This window comes from Bacillus rossius, chromosome 3 (assembly GCF_032445375.1).
Source record: "Bacillus rossius redtenbacheri isolate Brsri chromosome 3, Brsri_v3, whole genome shotgun sequence".
Classification (NCBI taxonomy): Eukaryota; Metazoa; Arthropoda; class Insecta; order Phasmatodea; family Bacillidae; genus Bacillus; species Bacillus rossius.
The window spans coordinates 74,479,233-74,494,306 of NC_086332.1; the positions used below are offsets into that span (position 1 = coordinate 74,479,233).

Here is a 15,074-nt window from a genome sequence, read left to right on the forward strand (position 1 = left end):
TAAAGCTGAAAAAAATTAATAGTACATGGGCTGGTCCATAAAAAAAATCCCCATTAAAACAAAGCATGTATAACCTAATAATATGTATGTAAATGATATCATTACGTTCATACAAAATTAGGATTGTACCAATTCAGATGTGTATTTATTTGGACCGGCAGATATGGTTATTTTGGCAGGCTGATAAACCACATAATAATGTTAATAACGGTTGCAAAGAATTAGAGTCAATTTGATTCTGATTCAAATCCCTGTCAACTAAGACTGTGGGAATATTCAAAATTTCAAATGATACCTAAACAAATAATTTTTTTTTGCATAAGATTAAATTATAAATGCAGTGAAGTAGTTGGGATCACCTGGTGTAACTAACATCATTGTGGTCGAGTCATTGCTGTACAATATAAATATGAATGTGTTGTTTGTTCATTAAAGAATATATGTATATATGTTAATGGACTTGATATAATTGGCCATATTTTACTTTAAAGATGTGCACAGTTGACTGCAGAATGGCTGAAGATCAGACTGCAGGAAAATCTGAAAACTGTTTTTTTTTCTCAATTAGTTGAAAATAAGCAAGACCTACAAAGCTTTGTAAGCACTAAAAAATAGCCCAAAAAGTTTGACGGTATTATTTGTTTTTGCATTTATAACCATTAACAAGAAATATCTAATGTCAATGCATGAAATCATGTATGTACAAGTATTTGTTAAAATATGACTATTAAACTATCATTAACAATAGTAATGGAAAATACTTCTCTCACTCTTGCTACTGAAATTCGGTTCAGATTCCAAATACTTGTACTCCATCTTTCTATAATAGAACATATGAAAAATGTAAGCAAAAATTATTGTTATTCCAGAGGTAAATAATACGTATACTCATACCTTGCACTTAAATAAACTGAAACCTTATTGTCTGTGTATTTAATAAACGAAAAATTTACTTTATACCATTACAATATTTTTCTAGGTCATAATTCACAGCCTTGTGCTGTTGGTGTGGCATGTTACAAATTAAATAATTAAATAAATAAATAAATAAATAAAATAAATAAATTCTGTACTCACCTCCCACATCGGCATTGACAAGTTGAATATGAACTGTCTACGGCTCTCCATATCACTTGAATCAATCCTTAGATTTGTAGGAACAGGTGATATCACAATTTCTCCATCATCATCTACCCAAAAAAAAATTTTTTTTTTCAAAGCATTTATCTACTCTAAAGAAATGTGCAAATCAACAAAATTCAGTTTTGTTGAATTAGAAATCATTGTCTAGCTTTCCAGGATAATACCCTTGAAAAAAGTAGGAAAATTAATGTCTATCTCAGTTGTAAATAGTAAATATATTGCATAACCATAACTGACACTCCATAAAATTAAGCCTTTATTGTTTCCTTCCACAATGAAATTTTTTTTTTTCAGGTTTAAACACATTCGGGTCCATGCTCAAGTCAAGCTAGAGCATAGTATTTTAATACAATGTAAGGCACTTGAGCCTAACTCGAGCAGACGTTTTCTTTGACTGACATGTGCTTGCTCGAGTGGAAAACAAGCTTAGATGGTCATGCATGCTCTCCATATTCGTTGTAGGTTTGTTGTTTGCTGCTAGATGCTATGTGCTGTGCAGTTTTTCGTGTGAAGTGGCTTCATGCATTCTGCATCACGCCAGGGGAATTACCAGGGGAACAGATTGTGCAAGTTTGACATATTTTATGAAAAGGAATAAGTTTATGCTTTTTCTGAATCAGAAGCTGACAACTGCAAATCTGATTCTTCGTATGAACTATCGTCTGAATATTCCAAAACATTAGGTTTGCTGGAGAAATATATAAGGTGCTCTTGTAAACACTAGCAATGGCTGCAGTTTGGTCCTGGTATGTTTAGTTGAAAGTGTGGGAAATCTTATTCAAAAACAATGATTGGGCACAGTTGCATTATGAACATCTGCCAAGATAGATACGTTAATTGTGTGGGTGCCAGTTCACGGGACATTTACAAAGAAGAGAGGGAGGGAAAACCGTCAACACTGCCATATGACCTCACGCACATGCATGCACATGCGCACAAACTCTTGCTCCCTCTCTGGAATTTTTATTTTTAGATTTCCCCTCCTCTCCAGACACGGCACACGCACAATAACTGCGATGTTCACGGAACTTCACGCGACTGCTGAGATATTTTGATTAAACAATTCATACATACTCGTGAAGTTATATTTATTCAAAACCAACATAGGTTAGTTATTTACGCACATATTCAACCAAGCAGTACAATATTAATTTTTTTTAATCCTAAATTTCCATTTGGGTTGGAGGTTGCAATACATTTTTTTACACTAAAAAAACAGCATAAAATATGTGACCCATATGCTGATAAATAAGGTATAAATTGTATCAAAAAGTGCAAACTCTAGTTTTCTTTTAATCACATAGTAGGTATTTTAAGAATCATACTAAGCATATAAATAAAAAAAAATTCGGAAAAACATAAAAAAAAGCTTAGTATTCTGTGATTTAAACCAGACATAAGCAGTAGACTCGAATGTGTAAACGGTATGATAACTGAATCACAAAGTGTAAACAAACTAGGAAGAAAGTTAGTATGTTCATGCACTATGCCAGCCCACAACACTACTGCACTATCTTCCTGGTGCAAGCACTGCACAGGGTTACAAGCAGCAGTTTCCAGACTTCTCTAGACCGATCCAAGATGGCGGCCTGGCATCAGGCAGATGCACATCTCGTCCAAGAAGAACACATGGTATGATGAATCTCTTTGTGAGTTAATGTCAGTTTTATCCAGTGATGTACCAAGATATTTTGACATTGGAAATGACAAATAGTTTGTTGATACAATCTAAGATATTGATGTAATTTTTTAAATTTGAATAAATAAGTACAGGTTTATTACTGTACTGTGATAGTGATTCAAAAACCATCATTAGTCATAAACAGTACCAATGTACTTTTGTGACACTATTTACTGGTAGTTAAGCTTTAAGGGAAAATAAAATTTTTGTCTTTACTACACAACTTGGCATGTTACTTGCACATCCATCTATTTATAAACAGTAAATTTATTCAAAATACATTTAATAAATACAGTGTATAATGTTTTTGAACACCAAAACAATGTCATTTTAACTATAATAAAAGCAGTATTTTTTTGGATGAATTCTGTTTTTTAAATTCATGTCTGGGGTATATTTATTTAGAACAATATACCGTGGAAAATTTGAAGCAAACTGTGTTTGAAATATATACAAGTATCAGTAATGACTTATGAGTTAATAATGGGCCTATGATAAAACCAGAAAATTTTGTATAAATTTATTTACTTGATATTCAAAAAAATAAGCACAAGATATTATATTAATATTCAGGTATAACAATTTTGAGATTTTAAACACGTTAATTATTTTTTGTTTTATTTCAGGTTTTAACTTGCAATTTGTTCTTATCTACAATAAAATCCCATTGTTGCAAACCCAAACGGTTCTTGGCCATAGGGAAATAAACATTTTGGACATCTCGACCACTATACATAAAAATATCTTTTTTTTTTTGCACCAAGTTTTCAAATTAAATATAGATATATTTTAACAGATGACTTAATAAAAAAGAAGCATACTGAACCACCCAATGCTGATGCCCAAACAAGCATAAACACAGCGCAATGCGTGGTGCAATAGTCTTTTAACGAGTGCTAAGTCCATTTGACATTAATTTTTCTAAGGAAAATGTTAATTCATTAGACACAGGCCATAACATTTTACAATGTCAGGCGGATCAAGAAGATTAAGCACCCTGACATCTCTTTGTTATCGCTCGCACGAATGGGTGGTGCAGGGCAACGCAGGGGGGCGGACAACAGCCAGCTGCGTGCCATGCTTGGGTAAAAGCTTCTGCACTGTGAAGCTACTATGTTTTTTCTTAACCTACTGGAAAAGATTATTTCTTGAGCTGTCTAGAGGGAGGGGAGGGGCAGGAGATGGGCGTGCATCTGAACTGTAACTGTGTATATCTACTTGAAAAACATGTCATAGCATACCAGGATAAAACATACCGTATTTACTCGAATAGGTCGCGGCAATTTTACCAGATTTGATGGGAAAAAAATTAAGTGCGATCTATATGTGAAGAAAAATTTTTTAAAATTTTTGAGGATTTTTTTTTGCAATACAGTAGAATCCCGCCGATGCGACCCCCCTCTGATGCGTCCATTCCGTTTATACGACCGTTTATTGAGAAACCGTGAAAAATTTGAGCAGAGAAAGTCGAAAATTTGAGTAAAATCGGCTGAAAAACAAGTCTGTTACACTTTGTTGGGCGCTATGTGTTCACGTTTATCTTGGCGAGAGCTGTACTGTAAGCAGGCAGGCATACAAAAGACGGCTGAGCTCGGTGCGTCCACTATCGCAAGAAAAGCCGTCTCAGCTGTCATGTTATCTTACCCGCCCGCACGAAAGGCCGCTTTGGTAGCTTCTGCGAGAGCATAAGAAACTCGTCCGGCCAGGCTGGCGGTAGCGGCGGCTTGACGTCATACGTGACGTGACGCTTACCTCTCCCATCCCCTGCTAAATCTTCAAGGCTTATCCCTCCCAGAGCCACAAACCATGTAAAAACACCCCCCCCCCCCCTTTTCCAACTAACATTTCAACACATTCCCTCCTTATTTCAACCTTCTGCGTGAGAAACTGTCAGCATCCTCCTCCCCTCCCACACCGCGTGCGGCAAAAGCCAGGTTGTATAGTCCATTCTCGGTAATATAAATATTTTTATGGGCTTATACGACTGTCCTTCACAGTTAGTAAATACTTTATAAGTTTAAGTTATTATGATACAATTTGTTTATTAGTCACACAGCAGTTTCTGCTGAAAAATCACTAATACCTCGAATTTTATTGAATAGAAAAATTTAGCAGGGCCGTAAATATATTTATTTTACTGCATAGTTACTTTTCCATCTGCATTCGAACGTGTTTTTTTCTCTTTTTTTTTTACACTGTGAAGGGTCGTGGAAAAGATAATTGCTTGAGCTGTCAAAATAAACATCGCTGACGGCAAGGGCGGGAGCGCATCCTGTCTGTCTGTCGCTGTGATTATCTACTCCAAAAACATGTCACAGCATTTCAGGATAGCATTGTTCTTATATCTTTCGTTTATAGCCAAATGTTTTCAACCTGATCCACACAAGTTCCTTCGCCACGCTTTGAACGAAAATAACAACCAGCCGGCTAGCATAGCCGAACTCGCGTGATGTGAATTCACTTAGCGTGAGTATTTATCGGAACCCATAACGAAAACCGCTGTAGATATAAAAAATCATAACAGGCCTTTTTCACTCGTAATTAAATTTACTACAACTTTTATTCTGTGCATTTTTTCAATACAAAGCACTGTTTTCGAGTTATAGTCTACAATTAAGACATTTTAAGAAGTCAGGAATCTAACTTGACTTCAATTTTCTTTATTCGGTTATTACGAGTACTTGTTACAACAATTTATCACGCTATTATCAGCTCTCGTAGTAGCGGAGTTTTACAGTACCCGTTAACTCTTTCGTTAACTCTTTTCGCCGGCTGTTCGCGTCATTAAATTATCGGTGTGATCTATATGGGGGGAATCTTAAATACCAAATTCAAGACCTCAAATTATGGGTGCAACCTATATGCGATGGCGACCTATATGCGAGTAAATACGGTAATCATTTCTTAAATTTATACTTTTTTTTGCTACATCTTGAACTAAACTAATTACATGGTGGGCACAGCGCTGTGTGCAGTTTTACAGACAGTTATAAAGCCTTATTGGTTTGCTGACAGTTCTAATATTTTTAACTGAATTCTTGGTCAAATTAAATAAGCTGATGTAGTTATCATACAAAGTTAAATCAGTGTTTTTCTGTATTTGTTCTATCCAAAGTAACGTTTCTAAAATCAGTGGAAAATAAAAAACTTCCATGAGACTAACACTTGAAACAATCCTCAAAATTTCAGGAACTTTTGCCCTGCCCGATGCGAGAAAAAAAAGAGTGCTCTTGAAACATTTTGCCTGAATATCGGGATCCTGCATAGCCCTACTTTATACTCATTTTACACAAATCAGAAGTCTATAATACAAAAATGCAGGTTATCAACAACTGTTCTCAAAATGAAAACTAAAGCGCAACCAAATAAGAGTAAAAAAAAAAAATGTGTAATAACAAGTTGTCAATTAACAGGAATCAAAGATCCAAAATCACACACATCAAAGTCGTAACAGCAGAAGCAAACAGAGTAGATAGTGTGGTTCAAGAGCAAGCCATATCGCATCGGTTGGCTGCCGGGCGCTGGCCAGCAGGAATACATGCTGGCGCCACGGAACTGTTAGCTGTGCGAGGAGGGAGAAGAGGATCAGCTAGTGGAAGGGGGTGTCACTGTCTCACGTGCAGTACAGTACTTGCTAAGAGAAACGCAGTGCAAACAAATTTTTGGCCAATTTCCTTCAAATGTTTGACATTTTAACATTAATTTATCACGGTTCCTTGAAAACGAGTCATTCACAATGGGGTTTTACTATAAAGTCTATTTACACACATTTTGGCATTTCTTTAGGATTATTCCCACTTTGTGCAAAATCATCCCTACCAATGAATACTTACTTCAGCTACCAGACCTTAGAAATTTTTAAGTTTTAAACTTTATAGTTTTGCCAGACATTGCAGTGTTATTTGAAAATCTAAAAATTAATTTATCTACAAACAAATTTTATTTTTATATTAAGGGGCAAGAGTGAGCAAGAATATTAATTTAAATGATGTGCAGATCTTAAATTTTTTTCAAGAGAGATATGCCAAGACACTAAATATTTTTAATCTTTAAATTTCTTTTACATATTTTGGTACAAATCACCCAAAAAGTACTCACCTTTATCGACTCTAACCACTCCATCTCGCACAAGAAAGCTGACGTGAAAGATATTTTCGATGGAGCGGGAAAAAGACTGTGGGTCAATCACAAACTTCATGAAGCGGATTGACCGGTTATTGTTCTGCCTGTAGACTGAACCCAGAGTCTGCCGTATCTTTTTCAGAGTTGCATCCAAACCATCCTCATCTGTGACCACGTTTGCCACCTGGCAACATGAAATTAAAACTGCTGAGTAATTTGTAACAAAATTTTCATCAAATCAAATGATAACTATTAATTAATTTGCCATCATGTACACTAGTGGAAAATGATAAGTGAGTTAGTGTGTTTACTAGTTGATGAATCCATATTGCGGGCATGATACATCTTTTTAATGACTTCAGATGATACAATAGTAACACTTGAATGGAAAATTGCATGTAACTTTTACCATCATTTTGTTGCACAGTTTCCTGTAGAACACCTGCATTACCCAGTATTCGAACAAATCATTGTGGCAAAAAATGTTTGGCCATTCATACAAGGCCTCATTTATCATTGTAAAAGTTTGTTCCTTAACACAAATCAATTTCAATTTTATCTTCGCATCCTTCTGGCCACTACTGAATACACTAAATGTAACATACTTAACTGAAATGACGTATGAAAGGTGAAATGAACCCACGAAAGCATGTCAGTTCCAACACTCGTACCTTACTCAACACCTTGGCCTCCTTCGCCTTCTCCTGGGACTTCCTGGTGCGGCGGGCGGCAGGAGCTGCAGCGACCGCATCTTGCAGGTCGAACAGTCCCAGCATGGGTGAGAACATGGGGCACTTGTAGGCGAAGACGTCTGCTGCAACCGGCGCCAGCCTGCTCCAGTCGTAGTCCTGGGACTTGGTCAGGTACCTCCGATCCTTCATGTGCGCCACCTTCGCAGCCCCACAGGTGTTCAACACAGCACTGTACGTACAAACAGTGCAATCACACAAACTTGTAGGCACCACAATATGTTCAATTCACCAGGAACTGGAAACCATTTATTCATATGCATCTGTGCCACTTATTAATCTTTACGTCAGAAAATACATTCACAGTTAAATAAGGAACACAAAAATGTTATGATCCACAACAACAAAGAAGACGGTTAACTACAGTAAACTCTCAATCCTACAACTCTCCAGTTTTTGGGAAAAATAATTAAATTGAAGGGGTCGTTATTTGAATTGGGACCTCCAAATTAAAAAAAAATTATTTTCCTTGTGTTAAGTAAGTGTTCAATCTTCTCTAGTGTGAAAATGACATGCTGTTTTAATGAAATATCTTATTTTAAAAGTAATTTGTCTTGTGATAAAAATGATACCATGTAAATGCATGTTCAACCTCCTCGTTTCACAAAAAATAAAGCCTAAACAAGAATGTCACGTAAGTTTTAATGAGCGGGTGCTCATTGGAGGGAAAAAAAAATAGAGGATAACTGAAACATTAAAAAAATTGTTAAAGGTTTATTAACCAGTCCTCGCAACATTGTAGCAATAGCAATAGATAGGTTTTGTGCTGGGACAAAGCAAGATGCAACACATGGCAATAAGGTGGCCTGCTACCCTTCCTGTAACTGCAAAGCTGCTTGCATAACCACCACCTACTACCACTCTGGCAGCTAGAGAGTATCAGAATTTCTTATAGTACCGTTGAGAACACCAAACCACTTTAAATTAAATGTTTATTTCACATTACTCCACCTTGCGCGTCGTGCAAGAGACAGTCTTCGTAGCAGCTGTGTACACATCTGTGGTTGCAGAAATATTACATAAGATACAGCTACCTGAAGTGAAGTTTGCAGAAACAGACTTTTTAGTCAGTAAATAATGAAGGTTAAAGGTAACCATGTTAGGAGTGACAAAACTGTGCAAGTTTACCTATAAACACATATGTAGGTGATGTCAATGTTGTACATCGTCAGTCTAATTATCAAACTTCATAACTCTCGGAATGCAAATTTTAGAGTCGAGAGGAAAAACAAAAACTTGAATCCATTCATACTACTAGTGGTAATAATTTGCTGTCTCTTCAACTCAGTTTTATTTTTCATTGGGAATATTAATAGGTAACACTAAGGTAAGTTTAACACACATTTATGACTGCGTACTGAAACTTTAAACTTACACGAACCTTTTGCATGTGTTTCATAGAAAATTGTCTTGGTTATAACACTTGGATAGGACATGCAGAAAATAATTCAGAGGAACATAATGCAAAAATTTGCAATATTGGAGTTACAATGTTTGTTAATTAGTCAATGATATACTATGTATAAATATACTCAAAATGAGATAAAATTGGCTGTAGATAATTAGCATCACAGTTGACAGGACATTGCCAACATTTTTGTCATTAAAAAAAAGTTTTTTAAGTGATACTCCTGGACAGAACTTTGGGACTGGGGGAGGGGGAGGTGTTTAAGGAAATGGGCATATGGGCGGGGGACAGCTGCAATACTGATTAGTGAACTGTTAAGGGAGACAGGTGACAGGAGTGTAGACTGGACATTGGAGAAATAATGCCTTGAAGTGTGGGTTGTACATGTGTAAATGCTGATAAATACGCATGCAATGACATACAGTTACAAATCGCCTACACACAGGCCTCGGGAAATCAATAAATACATACAATAAAATAACATTTCTGTCTATTTTCTTCAAATATTTGGCCTATCACTAAACCAAAATTCTCAAGGCCCAAAAAGGAGTTACCGAGAGGGTTGTTATTCCCGGAGGTCTTAGAATCAAAAGTTGAAAATACACTTGTACTTGAAAATACACTTAAACTGCAAGCCTGCCTATAATATGTTAATTCTACCATACCACAAGCGTTAGAAAAAATGGATGCATAGTAATGAGTAATGACAATAATATGTATATAAAAAATTATAATTTACATTTATTTAAATGAACAAAAACCCCTTCATTTAATAAAATTGTTTTATTAAATAGATATGAAGAAAATTATTTGTATTCTATTTTGTATGGCATTGTAATTGGTTTGCAGGCAGTCTTATAGGAACACAGAGGAACTATGTAATTTTAGTATTATTTATATATGTATATTATTTTTCATTTTGGTTTCTTAATAGAAAAGCAGAAATTGCAAAACTAATCATATTTTCTACACTATGTATTACTCCATGTTCAAATCAGTGAGATTTCACAAGTGTTTCATTGGTTTCTTGCAGTGAACAGTAAACCACTTAAACATTTTGATATTTAAAATTAGTCTGGAGTCTAGTATTTAAATCTTACTTGACTAAAAATTTTGAATATTTATGTACCCCTGAATATTTTTGTAACAATTTTTCCTATAAAAAATATTATGATTGTTTCATTTTATTCTATTCACTGTTAAGGTTTTTGACCTAAATTTTTGCATTTTTTTAAAGGGGATACTGTAAATCCACTATAGAAGTCCAACACATTTTTGTGAAAATAGACCACTGTTTACTGAAAATAACATAAATGCAAAATAACTATTAAAAAGTTACTTATCAAAAGAGAAAAAAAAATTACAAGCCAGGAATAATATGGCTTTCTAAATATCATAGGAATGGAACATAAAGGATTGAGCTCAAAATTCTATCAATGTCTAGGTCAATAGAGATGGCGAAAGATGATATGCTAATAGAAGAAGGATGAAATGATTTGGTGGGGGAAAATAGAGTACCCCAAGATAACCCACCAACGCACTACAATCTTTGCCACACTCATAACATGCGAAAATCTGGGTTAAAACCCACATGGAATCAAACCTGGGTCACCTTTGAGGATGGCCCCCAAAATTTTGGACTGCATGTCCCCTACAGTAGAAACCTGTTATAATGCTCATGCCTACAACATCATATTTTTAAGTCCCAAAATTTTCACCATAAGAACAATGTATTTATTTCCTGTTTATAACATTTCATGAATAGTGCATTTCCTGCTTACAATGTTTGCTTTCTTAAATTCAATAAAAGCAAAAAAAGTTTTTAAAAATCAAACTATTCCAACACTTATCCCATTTGTGAAGTTAAACATGTGAAACTGTTTACTTAACAATTTGCATATGTTTTTGTTTCCAATCATTGCTATACCATTAGATTGTTGAAATAGAATTGAATGCAAAAAGAAAATTTAAGTGAGCCAGAACACTAGCGCTACATGTTAGTGCTGGCTAACGCTGTGTATTCTATGCATCAAAGATACGTAACATTCAGTTACGTGTCTGTTGGCACCCTTGACTTGAAAAAAAAATCCTTCCCTTTCTTGCCATGTTTTTTCAGTTTACCACCTATTCAGCGATTGGGGAAAAAAAAAGCATTTACTATTGCTGATAGGGTTGAATTAATTTAATTTGTAGCTATGAATAAGAGCTGTACGATTCACAAAATTTTGCCGATATGCCGATACGCCGACATGCCAATACAACTGTTACGGATTCACAGATTCTGAACCGGTACAGGAGAAAACACATTTTGGTTAAAATATTTTTATAAATTTATTAAATTACCCAAAATAACTCAATCTAAGACCAGCATGCAATGCGAATACGCATGTATTTTAGTTTATAAACAGAACATAACCTCTCTTTTTTAAACTCGTATTTTTAGCTTATTTTCATTTGTTTGTTGAAGACCTGTTAGTTGCTTATTGAAATATGAATTTACAAATAGAGACTGGAAAATTTAATTATTTAATAAATAATTATATAAAATAAGATCATTTAATAATAGGTAACTATGAAATATATTGATTCACAAAATATGAAGTTTAAAAAAATGAATTTAAAAAGTGCAAAATTGCGAGACTTTGTACAAATTTACAATTTAAGAACGGGAATTCCAATACCATCTTAACACGTGCGGCGGCGAAGATTTTCAGTACTAAACATTTATACGGAAATGCATTTCATGTGGTCGCTTTGCACAGGAAACAGTACAAGTAATTTATGTTATGTCAAGTCCTATATTATTTGGTTATATTTTTTAATCAATTTTAAAAACTTCATGTAAGTTAACTAAAAATATCTCTGTCACAACACTACGAACATTTCTTTGCAGTTCAAGCAGTTGGTATTTTCTGCCATTTGTAGTGGTAGCCATGCTCTAAATAAAGTTTTTGTTCTTATCTAACTTTATTATGCTGGTTATATATTTAGTTACGATGTATTCAATTCAAGAACATTATTAAAGCATAGAATGTTTAAGTTTGATATGTGCGGCTGGAACACGTAGCTAAGAAATGATGTTCAAAGTATGTAGTAGTACGAAAAGTGAAAAGGGTTATGGTGGATTTTTAAGTTATGACGGGACATTTTTCAATAATATTGGCCAAATATTAACAAGCGTATCATGAATTGGCAAAAATGCAAATTCAACTAAATATCAGCAAAATCGGCTTCTGCCAATTCCTATCGGCACAGCTTTACTAGGAATCCCAAAAAACACATGTTCAAGTGGCGAAGAAATTGGACATAGGCATTTCCACACTAAACGGCACCGTCACGAATTATAGACAATTGACATTAATGTGGCAGTGTATCTTTATAGACAAATAAGATAAAAGCTGCTAGCACAACGAATATGAAGAAAAATTGTTGGCTGGGTTAGGCAAATCCAAGCATCAAGTGTACCAATCAGTGGTTTTAACATCATATTTATTTACATAGCTTGATGAGTTCACTGGTAAAAGGTTCAAACACTGACAAGTGATAAATTGATATTTTCTGCTTATAACATATAATGTTTTGCTGCTTATAATATATATATTTTTTCCATTTTGCCCCCTTGTAAAACATTACAACAGAGTTCTGCAAGCCTCGACTCTGACAGACAGACTGGCGGCACGGTCAACAGACACTCACGATGTGGTCGGCGTACTCGCTGGCCTTGAAGGTGTACACGTTGGTGCTGGACGTCTCGATGTGCTTCTTCAGGTAGTTGGAGTTCACCATCATGATCTTCATATCGACCACCAGCTCGTGGGCCACTTCCGCTGTAGCGGCACATCAGTCACGTACAACACGCAACACTTGCTGCATTCCATCAACCCACAACAACCAACTGCCTGGCAAACCACCAGTAATCACATTCATTTATTCATACAACATAACACGTGTAAAAAAGTGTGATAAATTTCACGCTAAATAAAAAAAAAACTACCTAATATTTAAAATGATGAAAAAAAATGTTTCAGGATTTATATTTATGTTAATTACTTTAAAAATTGTTTACCTTCTTGTTACATGAGCCAGATTTATAGTACGAAATGCGCACACAAAATAAGTTTCTCTATTTCCGTAATAAATAAATAACACTCGGTAATTTTGTAACTACTACATCAGTTATAATTACGTAAAATGCGTAAAACTTGGCATCACTGTTCATCAGTTTGATTTAGTCTTAAGGCTTGTCATTACAGGCAGTGACCAGAACTGCACGAGTGTAGGGCATCAAGGGGCAGCGTGCCGGAGGTGAGGAACGAGGTACAAAGGGTGAGTCACGCCATGAGACGTGCGTGCTCTCCACACTCCTGTTCGCGGTGAAAACAAAGACAGAACCTCGTCGCTAAAGCCGGGAGGGAAATAAATTTATTCTTACACAGAACACCAAGTGTTTACACATGCAGTTCCCAGAAGCACATGAGAGGAAAGCACGACCTACCATATTTTTACAACATTATACAAAAGTTCAGCAAAGCAAAGAAAAAATTTAAAATCAAACTGCACCTTTTTTTGTCAGCTCTGTGCAAGCCTTCTGAATCTTTTCAGACTCTGCCAGCGCCTCATTGTCTACTTCTGGCTTGTTGACTGGAATACAAGCATAACAATACCCTTATAAACATCATTTAGCAAAAATCACTAGAGAACAAATTAAATTTTTTTACACCAAATTAAGGCATACACTTTACTGTGTACATCATGGATACTTTATAAACAAACTTAACGAATTTCAGTGTAGCCATTCTACAGATACTTCTCACAATTTAATTTTGTTTGAAATATTAAAGTTTACAGAATTTTGGTTGACCCCTCAGGTATCAAAAGAAGTAAAAACAGGTTTATTGCAATATCAGATTCTTGCAAGTGCAACACGCTACAATACCTATGATTTTAAAATAGCAGACTAGGTATGATGGTTACATGGTGTTTGTATGCTTGATAAAAACATTGTATCACAAGCATGTGAACACTTTACACCATCTCTTTTTCTTCTTTCCTAAACTGGAACTAAGTAAAGAGATTTTAATAATTCTAGCAAATACTTGCAGTTATATTTTGTTTTAGTTTCGTTGACAGAATTGAGAAAGTTTAAGATATTTTTTATCTGTTTTCTTGTTTGCCATTTTGCAAATCACTAACATCTTGTTTTTGAACCATGCTAAGGATATACAATTTGTGTTCTTCCACAAGGATAGAAATAAATATTTCCATAAATAAATATTTAAAATCTGAAAGTTTATTGTTTTTATGAAAATATAATGTTTAAAAGAAGTTTTTTTTAGAAACATTTGGAAAATTTAAATTAGATGTAATTAAACACAACTGTAGTAAGTTAAGTATTTACAGTGTACTCAAGAGGTTCTTATAAAAAATGTATTACCAAAATTACTAAGTTCTGAAGGAAAAAAAAAAGCTAATAACTAAAAAAACCAATAATGACAAATATGACCACACTTGTAAAAAATTTGTCATAAATTTGTTTACAATGTGTTATTTTTAATATAGTACTTTTCAAGTTATCACTAACTTTGGATATGATATTCATTATCGTTTTCAAAAGCTATAACGTTTTGACCAGTTCAGAAATCTACTACTAGACAACTATTTTTTTTAAAATCAATATAATGCAATTTTCACCATTTCAAAACAGCTACAGTTATGCATATGGATATAAATAATTGAATTTTTTCTGTCTTACAGTGGAGTTTTACCAGAAGTCAGCCGTGACAATTTTGAGTAAATTACCACATTTATCTCCTCATGAAACTTTTCATGTATCCACCACTGATAACACTCTGAGAAAAAAATATTAGGCTGTAATGTAAGCAAATCATGGATGCACAATACTAAACGTACGGTAACATTTCACATTTAGTAACAGTAAATGCAATTAATGCCATTACCATGACGTCAACCG

At 34.6% G+C, this 15,074-nt stretch overlaps 1 protein-coding gene across 4 annotated transcripts in view; it reads right to left on the reverse strand.

The window, feature by feature from the left end:
• Positions 1 to 15,074, reverse strand: part of LOC134530902 (non-structural maintenance of chromosomes element 4 homolog A-like) — a 35,476-nt gene that overhangs the window by 1,524 nt on the left and 18,878 nt on the right. For 3 of the 4 annotated variants that reach the window (XM_063366199.1, XM_063366197.1, XM_063366198.1), the window contains exons 3-7: positions 13,664 to 13,744; positions 12,800 to 12,930; positions 7,618 to 7,836; positions 6,923 to 7,130; positions 1,078 to 1,190 (exon numbers count right to left, since the gene is read on the reverse strand). In XM_063366199.1, coding sequence (XP_063222269.1) covers positions 1,078 to 1,190; positions 6,923 to 7,130; positions 7,618 to 7,836; positions 12,800 to 12,930; positions 13,664 to 13,744 — 752 coding nt within the window. Of the gene's footprint in view, positions 1 to 769; positions 821 to 1,077; positions 1,191 to 6,922; positions 7,131 to 7,617; positions 7,837 to 12,799; positions 12,931 to 13,663; positions 13,745 to 15,074 lie in introns of those variants that run through there. The other variant, XM_063366200.1, reaches the window with a different exon arrangement.